This window comes from Oreochromis niloticus, linkage group LG8, assembly GCF_001858045.2.
Source record: "Oreochromis niloticus isolate F11D_XX linkage group LG8, O_niloticus_UMD_NMBU, whole genome shotgun sequence".
Classification (NCBI taxonomy): Eukaryota; Metazoa; Chordata; class Actinopteri; order Cichliformes; family Cichlidae; genus Oreochromis; species Oreochromis niloticus.
In genome coordinates, this window is record NC_031973.2 from 20,990,902 (window position 1) to 21,004,336 (window position 13,435).

The window sequence follows — 13,435 nt, forward strand, 5'->3', positions numbered from 1 at the left end:
CCAGTGTGATTGGACAGCAAGAACACCCATTATGAGAGTTGGGTGATTGTAAATAAAGGGAACCTTTAATTCCTTTTACTAACCAAACTAATATCTTATGGAAGTAGCATTAGTTCTTCAGTTGGTTAATGTAAACATTGAATTGTTATTTTATGTTTTTACCCATTCCTGGTATTTTTTTTTTTTTATATTTATATTTATTATGATCATTATTATTATTAGTTAACTATAGAAAAGATATACGTCTATAGTTATCTTTATCACTATAAAAAGTATTACATAAAGTTTATTATCAGCAAAATATGACATAAGGGAAAATGTTTTGTGAAAAAATAAAGAATATGAATCATATCCACAAGCATGATGTCATTCCTTGATTTATATCAACTGTAATAACAACAATTCCTGTGAAGACTGGTCTTTGCAGAGAAGCTTTACTAAAAAAGGCGTTCTCTCTACATTTTCAGTTTTACACATCACCAGCAAAGAAAAATACCGTGATATATAGAATATAGTTAATTCATTACCGAAAAATAATTTGAATTCAGAATTTATTGAAGTTTATATTTTTCACATGTAATTGCCAGAACCAGACAGCACACAGTGCAGTCAGTACAGACTGAATAGTGTGCAGTTAAGATGAGCATATCTGCCTTCCAGTAGTGACATTGTTGCTCAAAAACAAAAATAAAAAAAATCAAATACGGAATTATCGCTCCACTGCTACAGAGACAACAAAAACCTTCACTATTCTTCTGAGGCAATGTGTCGCTGTCCAAAATGTCACGGGTGATTTAGAACCCACTGGAAACTCTGTGAAGGGTGTCACACTTGGCAGCTGCTACATGTAAACACTGCAAAAAGGAGAGCCAGCATGTTTTACTGGAGTGAGATGACTGGATAACAGATCACAACAGAGCAGCTGTCACTGCTAAACAGAACAGACAGAATATGCAGCCTTTTTATGAATGCAGAGACATTTATACAACATAGGTGCTGGGGATGTTCTCGGTAGTTGATCCTAATCCTTTTCAGTCCTGCAGAAGTTTATGTTTGACAGTCGAACTCTCGGATGTGAGGTGAACAAAAAGGGCACCAGCAGCAGTCCGTGCCCTCAGCTCATACATGTCGTAGTCATGGGCCCACTCCACGTTTCCCCAGCGTCGAATCTGTGAAGGGGATGGGGGGGAGGAGAATATGTTAAGAGTGTTGGCCACAAGATCATCATAAATCAAGACATTTGCAAATTGTTACGCCCTGGTAACACAAATAAACAAGCAAAACTTTTAAGTTTTATACATTATGTACTGCCAGGGTTGGTGTCATACAAGAGCGTCAGTAAAGCTAAAACAACAAATCTTAGGAGCTTCTCGTCATGCAAGTAATATAAAAAAAAGCATATCACTCAGCAATTCCCTACCTGGTATTCCTCCTCCAGTCTGGAGAGCAACACAGCCTGCTCCACGCTCAGGTGCCTGTCAATCATGCCCAGTGACAACACAATAGACTTCAGCTGGGTGATCACATATTCAAGTCCTGCACAGGAACAACAACACGGATGTAAAACTTAGTCAAATCACATATCAACCAAACCGTGTGATTTAAACATCACACCATCTCCACTTCAAACAGTGTTTCCCCTCATCATCATCAGCTACATCACCAAACAAGCAAAACATGGGAGATACAGGCAAATCCCATCTAAAACAAGGTCAAAGAGTTCAAAAACAAAACAAAAAAGGCATATAGGTGTGTGTTACCTGTCAGAGACCAGAAGTTGTAAGACTTGAGATGTTGCCGTAAGTTGTCTTTGGTTGCTTCTGGAATCTCAGGGCCCAAAATACTGGCTGAGGAGCCGATAGCGACATTATATCTGCAGTTGTGGGGAAAATAAAAATTAGTAAAGCACTTTCAACTGTTTCCAAACGAGAACGTCGATGATGTAGGAGCTCATCGAGCTCACGCGCCATCACACATCACAGGTTAGTGTAATGTGTGAGAAAGTGATGCCGTTTTTGTATCACTGGTTGGTTTTATTGCACAAACTAATGAGATTTTAAAAGTCATATCCAGGGAAAACTAATCTCATTCTGCACCAAATGTATGTGTTTGAGCTCAAGAGTACCATGACTACATGGTCAGTAGTAACTATGGCCACAAAAAGCATAATTAAGTATCAGCATGTCATAGATTTAATTATAATGCTGACTTTATGGTGTTATAAAGGTTCCAGCCACACCTTCGAGTGGAGTCAGCCAACAGGACCACTCCCTCCCTGATCATGACCACCACTTGTATCTTTTTAGGTGGTGATCAGCACCACCTAAAAAGATACAAGTGGTGCACAACTAAGCAATATTTCAAGCTATTACATCATATGGTGTTTAATGTAGTCCCTTCTTTAATCTTAAGTTAACAGCTTTGCTAAATGGTTTGAACTGAATATTGTTCAGCACATCAGGAGTGAGATTTTAGTGAAACTGTAAGCAGTGTGCATGAAGGCCACACTGAAGAAATCCCAAATGGAGCGTCTGAAATTTGTCAAATGGCATCCTATTAGTTCTTGTTTTCAATCATCAGGTTTGTTTTTATAATTTATCATTTTAAAACATAATTGCAATCATTTTGTGGTCTGAGCATGCTCAGTTCTCATTTTCAAATTTCTACTTTTAACATGTAGTTTTTCTAGTGGTTAACACATTTGCCTTACATGCAAAAGATCCCCGCTTCAAGACCAGAAGAAGACCCTTAAGGGATCACATAATATACTCCTAGTATCAAACCCAACACCAGACAAACGGGAGTATTGTGTCAGCACAGCATCCATTAAAGATCTGTGCCAAATTAACATCTGGTGTGGTGAGCCCTTGGGAGATAAGAGAGCAGACGAACGTGCCAACCTACCTCAGAAGCTGGGGGATTTCTTCTCAGTTATATAACATATTTAAAAGATTTACACTATCTGAAGATATCAAATTCTCACGCATACCTTTCTGCTTAGAAGAGAAGAAATACCCGTATATATGGCACAAGGCTAAAGAACAACATTAAATGGGTGTGAAATGAATTAAGGTTCCCAGAAATCACAGCACTACACAATCTGTAATCTGACCAATGGATAATAGAAGCTCACTCAGCTTGTTATCAATGAAACGTTCAGAAACCTCTATCAATACAGAAACAGCTTGCCTCCGTAGCAAGATTCTAAACTGGTTAAACTGGCCAGGCTACAGTCCAGACCTGTCAACCATGAAACAAATCTGGCCAGTGTCCAGGTTGGTATTCAAATAAATAAATAATTACTAGAAATTGCTGTTGACTTTTTTGCATTACTTTACTTATTTACTCCCCACAGCAAGTAATTCGTTTATCTATGCAGGTGATACAGATCAAGTAGTTAAACTACAGACAAGAAGAAACTACTAAATTACGAACTCTAATTTCCTGCTTCTAAATTCAGACAAAACTTAAGTATTTTTTACTTTGTCTTAGAAGCATGGCATGTAACCAGATATAGATATTTACTTGAGATGGTTTTAACTTGGCCTTTAGTAACACTGCGAGGAATCTTGGAGTCATTGTTGATCACAGTATGCTTCAGTGAGCACATTAAACAAAACTGTAGGAATGACTTCATTTATTTGTGCAATATTCCTAAAATTAGAAACATCCCAACAAATTTATTATTATTTATTATTGATACTGTACTCATTATTATCATAAGGTTGCCTTAAAAGCTCCTTGAAAAGTCATTCAGTTGATGCAGAATATCACAGCCAGAGTATTGACATGGACTAGAAGGAGAGAGCATATATTGACATCTCTTCATTTAAGATTAGTCTTAAAACTTTCCTTTTAAAGCTTATAGATCAGATGACACTGAACCCTCCCTTAGTTAAACTGCAATATGCCATGATGCACTGAGTGCTTCGTCACTTACTGTCTAAGGAGCTTGGAAAGAAAAAAGCGTTTGGACTTGTTTAAGTTGCTTGAAGACTCTCATCCGAGAAGCTTCTTCAGTTCTAGGGTTTTCAAGCAACTTAAACAAGTCCAGACGCTGTTTTCTTTCCAAGCTCCTTATAGACTACGATGACCTGGATGACTGAGAACCTTCACAGACATATTCTTCACTTACTGTGCGTTTATACATCACTCTACATTAATCATTAGTTATATAATCTCTGGCTCTTCTACATAGTGTCTTTTACCCCGTCTCCCTCCCCCAACCCCGGCAGATGGCTGCTCCACCCTGAGCCTGGTTCTGCTAGAGGTTTCCTTCCTGTTAAACTGAGTTTATCCTTCCCACTGTCGCCAGGAGCTTGGTCAAAGGGCGTGATTATTGGGGTTTCTTTCTAATATTGCAAGGTCTTTATCTTACAACATAAAGTGTCTTGTGGTAACTGCTGTTACGAATTGGGCTATATAAATACAATTGAACTGATCTGAATCAGATACATTATTATAAGGCTTATGTTATCCGTTATTGCACAAGATCACCTGTGTAACTTTCTGTTAATAATATTACATTAAATTTTCATATGCCTGTATTTCTGCACAAATCACTATTCAAATAAGGAGAACATACACAAGATTTTCTTTAACTATTCTGAATTAAGTACAGCAATGTGAACACCACAGATCAGGCCTTTTACACTTAATTATTGTTATCAGGAAAAGAAAGGATACCCTGAAAAGAACTGCAGCATGTACAACAAGAGCTAAAGCTGTTCTTACCTTTTTTCAATCCACTGCAGCACAGGGTCCCATTCATTCTTCTGCAGCTCGACTAAACCATGGGGCTCATCTACTCTGTAACTACACAAAACATAAATCCTACAATATTAAAGTCACAATAACTCCAATCAATTGGTGCCAACTAAGCAACATAAAAAACATCAACTCAGAAAATAACCAGCTAAGTTTGTCTACAGTGTGTCGATGTCTCTTTTATAGGTGTTAAAACACTGATTTATTAATAAAATGAATAAATGAGTGGCTTCTATGAGGAAAATGTTTTAAAATGTGATATATAACAGTGTAACACAAGTAGGTTTTATCAGCAGGAAGGGGAGTCAGATATCCATTTACTCTGCTACTGTAACAAAAATAAATTTGTTTTTAAGTCTAAAAGTAGAATTTTCCATATTTATCCTGTAACTCTGATGTTGGCTTAAGGAAAATAGCTGAATAACATCATCATTATGATCAGGAAAGCATACATATTTAAAGCTATAAAGAAAGAACAATTAACTGTAGTGCAATTCGAACTGTTCTTAAAGTGTCATAGCACTATGCAAAAGGACATTTTTTCCCAAGGTGAAAAAGGCGAGTATAAGTGTTACTGGATATTAATAACATAAAATAGTTTGTTTTATTTCATGTCTTATTTTGTATAAATTCAAATTTAAATAATTATCAGATGCGCACGTGGAACTGTGAATGCACATGGGTGTTTATAGGATATATAGACTATGTAGATGTATATACATTTATTTGCAGATGAGTTTATGTTTGAAGTTTCAGAAAATTAAACAAACCTAAAATAAATAGAAATAAACGAGTGCCATACCAGATGGTGTCAGTCTCCAGAAACTTGAGAGCAGCGGTGATCATTTGTTCTTTGCTGCGTTGGGTGGGATTGTCGAGAGCCGTGTTGCACAGGGTAGTCTGAGGGAAGAGTTTCCCAAAATTAATATTACTGTAAGTTTTGTATAAATATCATGGCAAAGTTAGTTCAAAGGTACACGTCCTGCAAGCTGTTGGAAGATCTGGGTAACATTCCTTTTATAAATATGATCTATCAAATCATAAAAATCCTCTCAAATTTTCCTTTTCTCTCAAGATTATTTTATGTAACATAGGCGCCACCGTAAAAACAAACACAAAAAACCCCAAAACATGTGACACTTTGCTATAACTCCATGTCAAATGCTTTACCAAGTGCATAGTGTAGAACTTGAGCGTGTCCCTTTGAGCATCCCACTCAGTTGCAACAGCGATGGCCAAGGCTTCATTTGGCACCGTGAACAGCTTCCCTCCTGGAGTTTTCAGCTTCCTTTGGTCGAGGTTTATCTCATATAAACCACCTATATAGAGATATTTTTCAAAAGATATCCACTAAATTAAGGAATGACACAAGCATAAAGATGGGGCAGGAAAACCTGCTACTACAATACTATACTTGACTGGATTACTAATGACCATACTACACATACCTTCACTTTGAGATATGCTGACATCTTGATAAAATCTCTTCCTCTCTGGTGAACAGAAAAACGCCACATCAGGGTGAAATGACACAAATGTTTTGCAGATGACCGGAGCTTTCGTTCACGGTGGTTATTGCTCTTACCTGCTGTGGCTGCGGAGTATCTCGCAACACATTCGTAGTGCTGATTTCTCAGACACACCTTACTGAGAGAAAAAGCATTCCCAACCTGACTCTGAAGTCTAACTATACACCTAAGCATAGCGGAAAGTATGTGAAGATGTGATGCTTTTAAGTAAGGCTGACTGAGAAGAAAACACACCTTCGAGATGTCTGTGTCTGAAACGTCCTCATTAAACAAGAGTTAGCAATGCACGCATATTTTCCTATTAGCATAAAGTCTTATTTTTACTGCATTTATCAGCTGCTCAGTTCTTAAGCATCTTTGTGTTCAAAAACACGCGTGTGACCTTCGGCGCTTGACAGCAGCGTAGAGGCTTCTAGTTTCTTCGGGAAATGTAGTTTAAAGAGCGCTTCTATACGTGCGCCACACACCCTTACACAACAGTTGAAAAACTACATCCAAATATTTCCACGAAACCTTCCGCACGGCGAACCAATGAGCTTCGAAGATGTTCGAAAGCCAGACTCAGTTGACCAATGAGAGCGGAGGATACTTCTGGCTACAACACCGCGTCGAAGTCCACTTCTTTGGGAGCTTGGTTGCTGGTAAACTGAACTGTAGCGGAATTAAGTGGAATTTTAATGTTGTTGGACCTCTTCGGCTCTCCGCCACCTCTTTGTAGACGCCGACAGAGTACCTCTCCTCGACGGCAATTGCCCGCGGTCGGTGCCCGGTCAGCGAAGCCGGAGCCATGCCTGTCCCCGCTGGATACCTCAGCGACTCCACCACCGCGGCCTTCACATCCTCGGCCTCACTTATCCCGCCGCCCCCGATAAACACGCAGCAGCCCGGTGTTGTCACTTCGCTCCTGTACAGCGGTTCCAAATTCAGGGGCCACCAGAAAAGCAAAGGAAACTCTTATGACGTGGAGGTTGTTTTGCAGGTGGGGCAGTGAAGCGACTATTTCGTTATTCAGTCGAGATGTCAGAGGCATTTGGTCATCTGTCAAACGGGCGGCATGATGATTGACAGCTGGTAAAATCAGCCCTGTCCTGTCCCGTAGCAGTGCCCACGACTGAATACAAACAAACATTTTAAATTTGTTGTCAATGTTTTAATGCATCTGAAGTAATTTATTACTAAAAATACAAATAAGGACATTCAGAATTGGTGTGAAGGCCTACACAAACATTTACCTCAGTAGAAAATTATTTGTATTTGAGGTTGCTGTTAGAAATTAAATATTTAGCATTGCCTTTGTAAAACCATAACATGATCTGAACTGATGTCAATGTGATGTAGTTTATTGTATGTCTTGCTTTCTTTTTAAAGCATGTGACCATGGAGGATTCCTACTTATGTGGCTACCTGAAGATAAAAGGACTAACAGAGGTGAGAGAGGTGATTCCCTTCATTAAAGCATGAGCATAAATAATTTATACCATGTCTGGCCACAGCTGTCATGGAAATTGTTGTGACTATTTTTGTAGTAGCAAACATGTCTAACAGTGCCAAGAGAAAAAGGCATTAACATAAGACAACACGAAGACTATTGGGCTTTTCAACCAAAGTACCAATTGATGTAAAAAAAAATTCACTATGGAAAAAGTAAGTACAGTTGTTTAGCAAAAGGTTTATTTGCCCAGAGTAGAGAGGCTAGCTTCTTGAAGGCTTTATGCAGTGTTGTTCAAAAATCTCTTTAGGCAAATTCCTTCAAATGCAAGATTTTTTAAAGGTTTTCTTGCACATACTGTCCACTTTTTCCATTAAACATCTACTAATTCATTTGCTGGTCACTGTAAAATATCAATTTCTAGTTTAATTTCAACTATTGAACCTTTTCTTTGAGTGCTCTTTGAAATAGTTGAATCAGTAACTGCACTCTCCCCCTGAGGCAGAGCACATCAGTTATTGTGGCCGTGCAACTCCTTTTTGATTGGGCTGTCGAGAACACATTGTTCTAATATGTATGGTGTCTCATCAATAAAAAATGTTGTTGGATTAATAGTTAAAAGTAGTTTTGAGATTGCCACACAGGTCCTTAAAATCCTGTGGTTAACTTGTTAACGGCTTAACGTAATAACGCTTTAATACCTACAGAAATGAGCGGGTAGTCTGGATCGGCCACAGACAGAATCATGGCAATGGTAGAGAAGATATAAGACACCCAACATGTGTTATTCAGTAGGCTACATTTTGAGCTCACAAACACACCATTTGAGTTTGTGTTGAGGCTGCTTGGCACCAGGTGTCAAGAAAGGCAAAGTTTATCACGGGTTGAACTCACATGGCCACACATAACCAGAAGATAACGAAATGTCAAAACAAGACTTTAGTTACAAGTTAAATGATTTCCTGAAAACTTATTTTTAGTACCCTTGATAATTGAGGCCTCTGGTCTTAATCTAAATGTTTAGTGTCAAGCTGTAGCTTAGCAAAGGTGTTTTCCTTTCATGCCTTGTAGGACAAATCTTTGCAATTGCTTTCTGATTACAGACATTTGCACTTATTCAAGTTACCCTAATGAAAATTTGTGATTCTAGGAGATTTCTTTTTGCACTAAATTTGCTAGGCGCACACACAAAGAGAAATTTGCTTCAATTTAGGGTTCTTTTTAAACCAAGCACAACACAGGACAGCTGTAGCTCAGGAGGTAGAGCAGTTCATTTAATAATCAGTGGTTCGATCTACATGCCAAAGTATCCTTGGCCAAGATACTTAACCCCGCATTGCTCTCAGATGCATCCAGAGTGGGAATGTGTGTGAATGTTAGATAGTATGCAGGCATAGAAAGAAGTGCTTGTATGAATCCATCATGTTGTATAAAGCGCTTTGAATGCTCAAATAAAGTAGAAAAGTGCTATATAAGAACCAGTCCATTTACCATTTACCAAGACTCATTGGCATCCAGAACCGTATCTGTAAAGGTCTTAGAGACCTGGAACCAGTGTTAAGGAAGCTGTGATAATGTGACTGATGTCTGTGTATGTTTTCTTTTTTTAAATTTAGATATACAAAGCTTACTTCCAGCTCTAATTTATATCCTTTGCCTCTGCTAGAGTAGCTTTGGATGATTCTGAATAATCTTTATTGGGCTTTCATTTCATCCTCTGCTTCTTCCTTGAAGACCACGTTCACTTAAATTCAACTTTCTTCTGATTGGTGGATGTTATACTACTAATCATGCCTTAATAGCAACATTCAAAGATAGTGTAAATAAGATGTTATCAGCACACTGGCAAAATAACCATAACACTATGTTGTTAGGACGTGTGTTAAACTCTATTTCACAGAGTAAATTACAGCTAACGCAATACATGCTATAATTAGAGTCCTCGGTTATTACAGAAGTAATTACTGGGTAACAGCTCACGTCTTTGTGTTCCTGCTGTACAGAGCATCCAGAACATTCCCACTGTATGAATGCAGTGGTGAACTAGCTGTGACATTGTGTTGGCTTATTACACATACCTCTTATATGTCAGTCTCTAAATGATCACTTTCTGCTGTGTTTTAGAATAGAACTGTCTTTTATATAATTGAACATTAAATAGACAGATGTGTTTGTTTCATTTAATATTACTTTCTTTTTAATTGCAAACAGTAGAAGTGACCAGATGTGTCTTCAATTGCTTCTCGTTGTTGTTTTAGGAATATCCAACTCTGACCACTTTCTTTGCTGGAGAGATCATCAGTAGGAAACGGCCATTTCTCACTCGGAAATGGGATGCGGATGAGGATGTGGATCGTAAGCACTGGGTAAGGTGAAACCACTTTTATTTGTAAATTACAAAAATTAGTCTCCATCAGACTGATTTATTCTGTCCTATCCTGTAAACGTTTTTGTGTCCAGGGCAAGTTCCAGGCCTTCTACCAGTATGCAAAGACATTCAACTCTGATGATTTTGACTACGAGGATCTGAAGAACTCTGACTATATTTTCATGAGGTGGAAGGTATGATTACCGAAGAGTGAACTTAACTAAATTCTGCAGTAGGTTGGCTTTTATATTTCTGTTGGTCTTTCTCACCTGCCTGCCTTAGGAACAGTTTTTGGTCCCTGACCACACAATAAAGGACATCAGCGGCGCTTCCTTTGCAGGATTCTACTACATCTGCTTCCAGAAATCCACAGCAACAATTGAGGGCTACTACTACCACAGGAGCTCCGAATGGTAACGCAGCACACTAAAAGTTATTGTGATTCAAGGTTGACTTGTGTTAGGAGCTTTAACCAGTTGGCTCGCCTCTGAAAAGTTGCTTTAGACTGGCTGAAAATCTGGTTGGGAAAACTCATTCAGTCATCTTCTCTCAAGTTTTCTCGATTGTGGCTCCTCGGATAATTAGCAGATCAACGTGGCTTTTTCAGACAGCTCCAGTTTAAAATGTGTAATTTTATATACACAAAGCAGAACAGTCCAACCCGCAGTTTGGTCTGTTTAATTTATGTGGTTATGCTGCCTGGTTATAAGCAAACTTAGCCCCACTTTTACTCCATCTCTAGTGTTTTTGTGCATTCTGTGGCAGCAGTTTAACTGTTGCTGTTCAAAATAGTCTCCAAGCCATTTTTATCTAACCAAATTCACACCTAGAGTCAATTTACAGCCACCAATGAAACTAACATCCAAGTCTTTGGGGTGTCGTTGTTGGCACCATTGCCTTACAGTCTTTCTGTATGTTGTCCCTATGCAAAAATATTCATATTGCATCATATTATACAGAATGAAAGCCAATACCAATATATTTGCGACCAGCCAATATCAGATAGGTGATTGATATAGGTCTGGTTGTAATAATGCATTCGCAAAAGTGCAGCACTACTCTGTAGCCTGTACCTACATAAATGTGCCTTCTCACTCTTATGTCTGTATTTCTGACATAAGGCTAATGTGTCCACATGCTGACATATACTATCTCCTTCCAGGTACCAGTCTTTGAACCTCACCCATGTTCCCGAGCACAGTGCAGCAATCTATGAGTTCCGGTGACCCTGGTCGGCGTTGTGGATCTTTCTTTTGTTGGACTAAGACTTAAAGGCAAAGCAGAGGTCTGCAGACGCTACTGGGAATTTGGACTTGGAGCAGTACAAACTTTTACATGTTCTCAACCAGTGGGTGGACAGGTGAAGATGAGTATACAGGATATAAGGGACAAATGAATGTACACATGGAAACGCTGGAAAGGAAGAAAGTGCAGGTGTGCTCCCTGGTTGGAGCTTGTGAAGTCAGAACCAGCAGCAAAGACTGGGTGCGGTTCATATAGTGTGCCCCTTTCTTCATTTCTTTTAATGTCTGGCTTTAAAAATGCTTGGCACAATATCTCGAGACACTTTAAGCTGAGTTGGGAATTCCCCTTCTTGTTTTGCAAATCGAAACGTATCCAGCTTTCATTCAATTGGAATGAGCAGCATAAACAGGTTCAGCAACATTTGGACAAGGATTCCTTGCAGGACTCTGTTCTTATAAACACAATCTCTAAAGAAGTAAATCACCATGTCGGTGGAGGAAAGCCAACACAGAAGGTTAGGTTTATCAGGTTTTACAATTGGAGCTTTAATAAGCTCATAAGCTAGAAAGTCAGTATTTTTAAGCTAAGCTGGTTCTTCGTTTGCCTGCCAAGAGTATATGTTGTTTTACTCTGAATGATGGTCACTGAGCGGCACTTTTTCTTTCTTTTTTAAATGGATACAATCTGAGAGACACAAGCTTTTCCCCTGTGTTTATAAAACCGCTTGGGAGATCATCACATAGGATTGCTGTGGATCTTATTCTTTTGAGTTATGTTTGCACAGGTTTTGTTTTTGTTACTAAAATGCTTGCAGTTAGCGTTCTACACTTACATCCCAGTACACAAGCTTCAAGGCCGCAGGTTACGTTTTCACACTTTTCATGTTCTTTATTACGTGAAGGCTTTAGAGCCAGTACAATCCCATAAAAGTATTCAGAAGAGAGTATTTTTTATCCTGTGCTCTGCATCAAACGAAAAGCTTTTTACTCCTCGTGTGTCGTTTTAAATTAAGATCCCCCACCACCCTACATTTGTCTCCTCAACTATGCAATACTTTCAAGATAGCACTCCCTAAAAGTAAGGCCCTGATATGTGAGAGGGAAAATTTTATTCTATCCTTAGAGTATATGAAAAAGAACTATCTTAATTAAAAGGAAATATTTTTGTTATAAATGTATGTGACAACACTCTCCTGCCTAATCATGTTCCCCTTCTATTTGATGGTGCCATCTTTTTAAAGCTTATTAGAGTTGTATTATAACAAAATGTGTTTGTTTGAGACTAACATTGGATTTGATTGGTGATGTGACTATAAAGAGTGGAATATGAATTTTAAAAAAATAATTTCAAAACACCCCTTGTTGTGTTTGACCTCTTTACAATGAGTTGTGGTGTTTGTTTATTTCTAAGACTGAAGAAAGGTGTGATAAACTGGAAGAGCATCTGGCCCTCTGCTGCCCTCTAGTGTCGCTAAACACTTGTTGCAGCCTTCCTGAGGATTTGTCGACCCTGACTTTATTTTGCAGCATTGTGCAAAGGTCTTGACCCACTTACAAAGTTCTTCTTTGGACGTTGGCTGCTTTTTCAAAGTCCAGTCCTTGTACTTTTAACCCATTTTTAAGAGAAGGTTGTTTTTGTTCGTTTAGCCTAGATCTATGAATCATAAGCACAAAAAAGGCACTTAAGTCAAGGGATTTAACCAGTGTTATGTCTACACATACCAGTTAATTTAACAAAGAGCCAGTTGACAACTTTAAATCTTTAAACACTTTGTTACTGGCAGTCTGTTACAAAAACACACATTTTGGTCAAATTTCTTTAGTTGAATCGATATAAATATGTGAAATAAAACACAATTTGGCAGACAGGAAACTGTATTTTGCACCAACAAAATGATTCACAAAAAGCTACAAACTTCTCAACATGGTGTACATTGTGTCTGTGAAAAATCTGACTAAGCTGGGCAAGTGGAGGACAAAATTAGAAGTTGAAGGACTAAAAAAGATCTGATGATTAACAGTATCTGAATGTCATGTCTGTAAGTAACAGGAAAAAATAATCCAGCAAAGACCTGACGCAGGATCTGAGAGGTCCATT

At 38.5% G+C, this 13,435-nt stretch overlaps 2 protein-coding genes across 3 annotated transcripts; one reads left to right on the top strand and one right to left on the bottom strand.

Annotated features, from left to right (window-relative positions):
- Window positions 1-418: 418 nt before the first annotated feature.
- Window positions 419-6,753, bottom strand: atpaf2 (ATP synthase mitochondrial F1 complex assembly factor 2). Of its 2 annotated transcripts, XM_005448120.4 has the most exons (9): window positions 6,531-6,753; window positions 6,353-6,414; window positions 6,216-6,260; window positions 5,938-6,086; window positions 5,570-5,667; window positions 4,735-4,815; window positions 1,761-1,873; window positions 1,421-1,536; window positions 419-1,169 (listed from the first exon to the last, which is right to left on the bottom strand). In XM_005448120.4, the coding sequence occupies exons 1-9, from the start codon at window positions 6,602-6,604 to the stop codon at window positions 1,032-1,034; spliced, it is 876 nt and encodes a 291-aa protein (XP_005448177.1). In that variant the 5' UTR covers window positions 6,605-6,753; the 3' UTR covers window positions 419-1,031. The 2 variants fall into 2 exon arrangements, with proteins under 2 accessions (XP_005448177.1, XP_003438771.1); XM_003438723.5 differs by having other exon boundaries at window positions 6,353-6,707.
- Window positions 6,754-6,879: 126 nt separating this feature from the next.
- On the top strand, window positions 6,880-12,453 carry LOC100706442 (glucose-induced degradation protein 4 homolog). Its single transcript, XM_003438722.5, has 6 exons — window positions 6,880-7,275; window positions 7,665-7,724; window positions 9,984-10,091; window positions 10,186-10,287; window positions 10,376-10,506; window positions 11,256-12,453. Exons 1-6 carry the CDS (start codon window positions 7,084-7,086, stop codon window positions 11,317-11,319), a joined length of 657 nt encoding a protein of 218 aa, XP_003438770.1. The 5' UTR covers window positions 6,880-7,083; the 3' UTR covers window positions 11,320-12,453.
- Window positions 12,454-13,435: the final 982 nt, after the last annotated feature.